General features: G+C 34.1%; 3 protein-coding genes across 3 annotated transcripts; 2 read left to right on the plus strand and 1 right to left on the minus strand.

The window, feature by feature from the left end:
* Positions 1-564: 564 nt before the first annotated feature.
* On the plus strand, positions 565-2,508 carry NOG1 (putative GTPase NOG1; the record flags this gene model as incomplete). Its single annotated transcript, XM_001642950.1, has 1 exon — positions 565-2,508. One exon carries the CDS (start codon positions 565-567, stop codon positions 2,506-2,508), a length of 1,944 nt encoding a protein of 647 aa, XP_001643000.1.
* A 1,999-nt stretch (positions 2,509-4,507) lies between these two features.
* Positions 4,508-6,001, plus strand: Kpol_397p2 (uncharacterized protein; the record flags this gene model as incomplete). The annotated part of the gene is made up of 1 exon (XM_001642951.1): positions 4,508-6,001. The coding sequence occupies one exon, from the start codon at positions 4,508-4,510 to the stop codon at positions 5,999-6,001; it is 1,494 nt and encodes a 497-aa protein (XP_001643001.1).
* A 371-nt stretch (positions 6,002-6,372) lies between these two features.
* Kpol_397p3 (40S ribosomal protein eS6) lies at positions 6,373-7,558 on the minus strand (the record flags this gene model as incomplete). The annotated part of the gene is made up of 2 exons (XM_001642952.1): positions 6,373-7,077; positions 7,553-7,558. 2 exons carry the CDS (start codon positions 7,556-7,558, stop codon positions 6,373-6,375), a joined length of 711 nt encoding a protein of 236 aa, XP_001643002.1.
* Positions 7,559-8,022: the final 464 nt, after the last annotated feature.

An 8,022-nucleotide genomic window follows, 5' to 3' on the forward strand; every position in this document is an offset into this window, starting at 1 on the left:
TATAGATCAGCACATATACAAGTGGCCGAATATATATATGTACTGCGATGCCATGTATATCTTATCATTACTATTACTTTCAAGAAAGTAACTGAATTAGAAGTACTACTTGCCAACATCCCTGTCACCAGGCACTGTCGTCATCGTTATAACTATTACTTAAAAAGCACAATCACGTGATAAACAAATATTTACATATCAGTGAACTCCAAAATGTATCGTGAACAATGACTTATTCCTGTTTCTTTTTATTTTTCGAAATTTGAAAAATTTTCTTACCAAGCTCATCTCATCTCATCTCATCTCATCTCATCTCATCTCATCTCACTTAAGTAGGTTACTTAAATAAGAAGGATGAGTTTTAATTTATGGTTTGTTATTAGACTATTTTATCTTGTCAAGAAGATCTCTAGGTTCGTTACTGGATTTTTATTGTATTTATACAGTAGTTTTAGAAAACCTCTTTTTATTATAAAGTTTGCTTTTAGGTTGAGAAATCAAATAAAGAGAAACATATAAAATAAAAGTTGATCCATTAGTCTTTCAAAGTTAATTTTAGTAACGATGCAATTATCCTGGAAAGATATTCCTACCGTTGCGCCTTCTAATGATATGTTGGATATTGTGTTGAATAGAACACAAAGAAAAACTCCAACTGTCATTAGACCAGGTTTCAATATTACAAGAATTAGAGCCTTTTATATGCGTAAAGTTAAATTTACTGCTGAAGGTTTCATTGAAAAATTTGATGATATAGTCAAAGGTTTTCCAAATGTTAACGACCTACATCCTTTCCATAGAGATTTGATGGATACTTTATATGAAAAGAACCATTATAAAATTTCCTTGGCTGCTATTTCCCGTGCAAAGACTTTAATAGAACAAGTATCGAGAGATTATAACAGATTGTTGAAGTTTGGTCAATCTCTTTTCCAATGTAAACAATTGAAAAGAGCTGCTTTAGGTAGAATGGCTACTATCGTTAAAAAGTTAAAGGATCCTTTATCTTATTTAGAACAAGTTCGTCAACATTTAGGTAGATTGCCATCTATCGATCCAAACACAAGAACTTTGTTGATCTGTGGTTATCCAAATGTGGGTAAGTCTTCTTTCTTAAGATGTATCACTAAGGCTGACGTAGAAGTACAACCTTATGCATTCACAACTAAATCTTTATACGTTGGTCATTTTGATTACAAATATTTGAGATTTCAAGCTATTGATACCCCAGGTATTTTAGATAGACCAACAGAAGAAATGAACAACATTGAAATGCAATCTATTTATGCAATTGCTCACTTGCGTTCATGTGTCTTATATTTCATGGATCTTTCCGAACAGTGTGGTTTCACTGTCGAAGCCCAAGTTAAATTATTCCATTCTATCAAACCATTGTTTGCCAACAAATCTGTTTTGGTAGTTATTAACAAATGTGATATTATCAGACCAGAAGATTTGGATGAAGAACGTCAATCTTTATTAAACTCTGTTAAGGAATTACCAGGTGTCGAAATCATGACTACTTCCTGTCAATTGGAAGAAAATGTTATGGATGTTAGAAACAAAGCTTGTGAAAAATTACTCGCTTCAAGAATTGAAAACAAATTGAAATCCCAAAACAGAATCAACAATGTTTTGAACAAGATCCATGTCTCCAAACCAGGCGCTAGAGATGACATCGAAAGAAAGCCATATATTCCAGAAAGTTTCAAGAATATGAAGAAATACGATGAAAACGATCCAGAAAGAAGACAATTGGCCAGAGATATCGAATCAGAGAACGGTGGTGCTGGTGTATTCAACATTAACTTGAAAGACAAGTATCTATTGGAAGATGATGAATGGAAGAACGATGTTATGCCTGAAATTTTGGATGGTAAGAATGTTTACGATTTCCTTGACCCAGAAATTGCTGCAAAGTTGCAAGCATTAGAAGAAGAAGAAGAAAGATTGGAAGCTGAAGGTTTCTATAATTCTGATGACGATGAAGAAGTTTATGAAGGTTTCGATGGTGACGAAGTTTCTGATATCAAGGACAAAGCTAAATGGATTAGAGACAAACAAAAGATGATGATTGCTGAAGCAAGAAACAGAAAATCATTAAAGAATAAGGCTATAATGCCTCGTTCTAAGATGGCCAAATCATTTGGTGATATGGAAAAACATATGGCTAAATTAGGTCACGATATGAGTATCTTGGAAGATAAACAAAGAGTTGCCATGGAAAGCAACAGAAGAGAAAGAGGTGGTATGGACATTGTATTTGGTGATAATGAAAGTTTATCCAACGCTTCTGCTAATGGTGGTAAGCTAAGACAAACTGATAGATTGGTTGATGGTGTTGCTGACGGTGAAATGAGAAGTAAAGCTGACAGAATGGCCAAATTACAAAGAAGAGAAAGAAATAGAATGGCCAGAGCTGGTGAAGCTGATAGACATGCCACCGCTTCATTACCTAAGCATTTATTCAGTGGTAAGCGTGGTAACGGTAAGACTGATTTCCGTTAAGCAATTAAATCTTCCACTCATCATATATTAAGAAAGAAGGAATTCAAAAACATTTTCATATAAATTGGATTTATTTTTGAGAGATAAAAAAAATCCATGGTATCCTTTTGGGCAAATTGTATTTACACAATTCTTCATACATAGTTTTTCCATATAATTTTAAATTTTGTATATTAATCTATAATCTAAGAAATATAAGAAAATAAAATCTAACAAGTATGACAGAAATTAAGGCGTAAACAAATCAAGGTGATTTTTCCTAGGTCTAGTGAATATTTCCAAGTCAGAAAATTCACTTAGTTTTATGGTTCATAGTACTATATAAACAAAGTTAAATTTTACATTGTTCGAATTCGAACTCCTTAAAGCAAACCAAAAATTCAATCGAGAATAAAAATTCTCAATATATTCCAATTAGCTTGATTTTCCTACGTATAGTACTTATATATAAACCGAATCAATCCATCATGTCACTAGCAAGAAATGAAAGATACACATAAATATTTTTCCATTACTGTCGCATTGACAAAAAAAAAGAACCCTGGGAATTTACTTAGGCAATTACACTTTGAATAATACCTTTAATACATCATTCCATTTCCTATCATAAAAGCTATATTTTCACTATATTAATTCAAATATCATCAAGCAAGAGTGAGATTGTGGCATATCAACTCTTTTTCTTAACAAGGGAGGAAAGTTAGTAACACTGGGGACACACAAGTCAAGGGACTAAAAAATTATTTATGCCAAACAAGCCAAAAAGACAAACAATCTGTAACATTGAAGTCGCGATCAACCAAATTCATGCAACATATAGTAGTTATATACTGAATTGATTAAATTTCCTCTCTTTCTTTTCACCATCATTTCAGATTATAGCCATAATTAACAGGAATCATATTAAATTAAACTAATAGAGGAAGTAAGTTTCGTTATTCAATTCACTTGTATAGGGCTAGACTAAGTTACCAGAAACAATATATTAGATAATTCTTCATCTACATAAGCAAACCTAACATTAGCACCACCGTTCGCTGTTGTCTTGACTGCAAACCATTATATCAATCGGTTCGACAACCACACTTTACTTTTTATTCCTTGGAAATCAAGTTTACGTTTCTCTTTCCTGCGGCCGATTCTTGTTTCTTTTGAAGTCGCTCAGTGCTCGAGGCACAACGGTTTCTCGAAATCTAAGTAACACTACATCATCGAATCATTTCATCATCAGAGAAGAAGAGACAAAAGAGTATCAATCAGCTTTGCCCTTGCCTTTTCATTAGAGAACTCTAAGCTATACACTTTCAATTACTAAGTCTTACTTTCGAGCTGTGGCTTGAAGATTTCATCGAAACAACGTTCTTAAAACCTACTCTAGTGGTAACCGTTAGAGGGGGTGTCCAAAACTGTAGTAGAATGTATCAATATACTGATTGTAGACATTGAATGGGAAAGAAGTGAGTAAAAGGATAAGGGTTTTCTTGAATAATAATATACGTACACTTATTTTTTTTCATTCTGTGCTCGACGAAACTTTACGACATGGCTGGAAATATTAAGTAACGTCTACGTAGCTGCAGAGTTGACAAACCTCAGTTGGGCTGGATTCATCTTGGTGCCTCTTGTGATCTTTTTACCTTGTCCAATACTCATCATAAATAGTGAGCAGTAGTACATTTTTACTGCTACTCTATATGTTTAACTATTGCAATATTTTTTTTTCCTTCCTATAAAAGTGAGTTCTACGTGCTATACTGAAATTGCTCATAGTAAAATCTATAATCTTTATAATTGATATCTGCGGTATCATATTTCCCCCCCTACCCTTGTAGTTTGTTATTAATCAATTTCCTTTCATTTTAAAGTTTTTGATATTATTGTTACAAATACTGATAATATATAATTTATCCAATTTGAATTGGTATATATATAGTCAACTTCTTGTTTGATTAAAACTTTATATTCTAGATTAAAGTATTTAATAATATTCTTACTCTTGATGTTTAAATTACCTGCAAAATTGGTAAATAGAGTCTCAACTATACCGAGTTTATCTTCTTCAATTTTAAAATATAATATTAGAACAATGTCTTCAATGAAAGAATATGATTATGTCGTTATTGGTGGTGGTTCTGGTGGTACTGCATCTGCCAGAAGAGCTGCCTCTTACGGTGCTAAGGTCTTATTGATCGAAGGTAGAGGTAAATTAGGTGGTACTTGTGTTAATGTAGGTTGTGTTCCAAAGAAGATCATGTGGTATACTTCCGACTTGGCTGGTAAAATACAACATGGCCATGGCTACAATTTGTATGAAGAATTGCCAATTGATAAAGAACACTTAACCTTTAACTGGCCAGCTTTCAAGGAAAAGAGAGATGCTTACGTTCATCGTTTAAATGGTATCTATGAAGCTAACTGTGCCAGAGAAAATGTTGACGTAGCTTACGGTTGGGCTTCTTTTAACAAAGATGGTTCAGTCTTAATCAAGAAACTGGATGGTACTGAAGAATCTGTCAAGGGTAAACACACTTTAATTGCTACTGGTGGTATCCCACTATTACCAAAGAACATTCCTGGTTATGAACATGGTGTTTCTTCTGATGGTTTCTTTGAATTAGAACAACAACCAAAGAAGGTCGTAGTTGTTGGTGCAGGATACATTGGTGTTGAATTGTCAGGTGTTTTCCATGGTTTGGGCTCTGAAGTTCACTTATGTATTAGAGGTGATACAGTCTTGAGAAAGTTCGATTCTTGTATTCAAGACACTATTACTGAACACTACATCAAGTCAGGTATTAACGTTCATAAGCAAAGCCAAGTTGCTAAAGTTGAAAAAAACGCTACTGGTAGTTTGACTGTCACTTTAAACAATGGTACTGTCTTAAGCGATGTTGATACCTTGGTATGGACTGTTGGTAGAAGAACTTTAGTTGATTTGAACTTGGATAACGTTGGTGTCAAAATCAACAACAAGGACCAAATTATTGTCGATGAATATCAAAATACCGATGCTCAAAACATTTACTCTTTGGGTGATGTTGTAGGCAAGGTCGATTTGACTCCAGTCGCCATTGCTGCCGGTAGAAAATTGGCTAACAGAATCTTTGGTCCAGAACAATTCAAGAATGATAAATTATCTTATGAAAATGTCCCAAGTGTCGTATTCTCTCACCCTACCAGTGGTTCCTGTGGTATCACTGAAAAGGAAGCCATTGAAAAGTATGGTAAGGAAAATATCAAGATCTATCAAACTGGCTTCGGTGCTATGTATTACGGTGTCTTAGATGAATCCTTCAAGCAACCAACCAAATACAAGCTTGTCTGCGCTGGTCCAGAAGAAAAGGTTGTTGGTTTGCATATTGTTGGTGACTCTTCAGATGAAATCTTGCAAGGTTTTGGTGTTGCCATGAAGATGGGTGCTACCAAGGCTGATTTTGACAACTGTGTTGCCATCCATCCAACTTCAGCTGAAGAATTGGTTACTTTAAGATAATCAAAAGATAACAAGGTAGTCTTCCTAATGATAAACGTGTAAAAATCTTAGTTAGTTATATATTTTGTCATAGTTTAAACCACTAGTTACTGTTCAATCCTGTTCAGATATAATCGGACTGTAATATTATATCTCATAGCACAGTAGTAACCAACAATGCTTCAATTGTGAATAATTAGGTAGAGAAAACCATGTCGCAACTGATACCAAATTTTTATATTGTTGCAATATTGAATGAACTTTTTAGGTAATTATATATCATCGAAGGGACAACCTTTTTTATAATGAAATTAATAAATTTTAAGACTAGTTAAAAGATACAAAATATAAATGGAGTATACAATTGTGTTAAATCAAAGATTTAACTAAATTCAAGCCTTCAAAGAAGAAGCTCTTCTCTTTCTAGTTTCAGCCTTTTCAGCCTTTCTTTCAGACAATCTCTTAGCCAACAATTGAGCGTATTCAGCAGCAGCTTCTCTTTGAGCTTGGGCGTTCTTAACCTTCAAAGCCTTTTGGTATCTCTTTCTTTGCAATCTTTGTGGAGTAACCAATCTTTGGATCTTTGGAGCCTTGGTGTAGGTCTTTTCACCCTTGGTAACTTCTCTTCTGATAACGAAGTCACGGACATCATCTTCCTTGGTCAAACCGAAGAATTTTCTGATGTTGTTAGCTCTCTTTGGACCCAATCTCTTTGGGACGGTAGAGTCAGTGACACCTTCCAATTCTTGTTCACCCTTCTTGGTGATGACCAAAGACAAGACAGCCAAATCTGGACCAACGATGGCACCTCTGACGGACTTTCTCTTTCTTTCACCAGTACGTCTTGGTCTGTAACAAGAGTAACCCTTAGCCAACAACAACTTGACTCTGGTTGGCAACAAGACACCTTGTTTCATTGGGAAACCTTGCTTGTCGTTACCACCGGAGATCTTGAAGGTGTAGCCCTTGAATTCATCACCAACGGCTTCACCGTCAACTTCTTGACCAATTCTCTTGTCGTAGAAGACACGGATACGGTGTTCATCATCGATTTCGACGGTCTTTTGAGTACCGTTAACTGGGTAAGCAATGTTCAACTGTTAAAAATATCAAAATATAATTATAATTGTTAGTAAAATCGAACCTTTAAGAAATTCTATGAATTCTTGACCAATATAAAAATGTGAGAAAAAAAATGAAACAGTCAATGAATTTATTCAAATTCAACATCAACGGTTCTTTATTTAATATAACCTGTACCACGTATATTTATTCTATAGTTTAAAAACCGTGCACATATATATATAAAATCTTTCACAAATCATATGGAGCACTCATCAGTATGCTATACTGAGAAATCCTACCATGTATAAATTTAAAAATGGGAAATTGATCAATGAACAATTATGGAATTGAACTGTTGATTTAAAAACAACATAATGTATTTCTTGAACGATAGAGTCTTTAAAATCTTTCTATTGCACTAAATATTTGGAATTGAATACCTATTCATCTTTTTGATTATCACAATTTTATTAGATCATTAACTTCTGATTTTGTATAGTAACATACCTTCATGATGGCTCACTTGTCTTTAGTATATGGGTTCTTGAAGCAAACAAATATCACTAATTGAAATACGACTTCAATATATAGTATCTGAACTCAGCGTTTGAGCTATAGTATTTTTCAATCACAATATTCTGTTATTCAATCAATAGCCAATTTGTGAATATCTCTGCACTTAGAGAATTAATGATGTGATGATAGTAATGCTCACTACTGAGCCAAAAGCCAGCTGACAAAATTTCGAATCCCATCGAAAGTTTCAATTTTGACAAATTTCCAATGAGTGCCTTGCCTCACAATCAGTAAAGATAGGTCGAACAAAAACGAGAGTTCAGAATTAGTGTGAAAAGTTTCAGGATAGCTCGCTGGAAAATGTAAGTTCTAGAAAGACGAAATCACTCTAGCGAGAGCTATCTGCCTAGAGTTGAATGACAGTTTCTCTTTCCAGACAGAAAAGATCAACAGTTCCCAGA

The sequence above is a fragment of the Vanderwaltozyma polyspora genome, genomic scaffold, assembly GCF_000150035.1.
Source record: "Vanderwaltozyma polyspora DSM 70294 KpolScaffold397 genomic scaffold, whole genome shotgun sequence".
Classification (NCBI taxonomy): domain Eukaryota; kingdom Fungi; phylum Ascomycota; class Saccharomycetes; order Saccharomycetales; family Saccharomycetaceae; genus Vanderwaltozyma; species Vanderwaltozyma polyspora.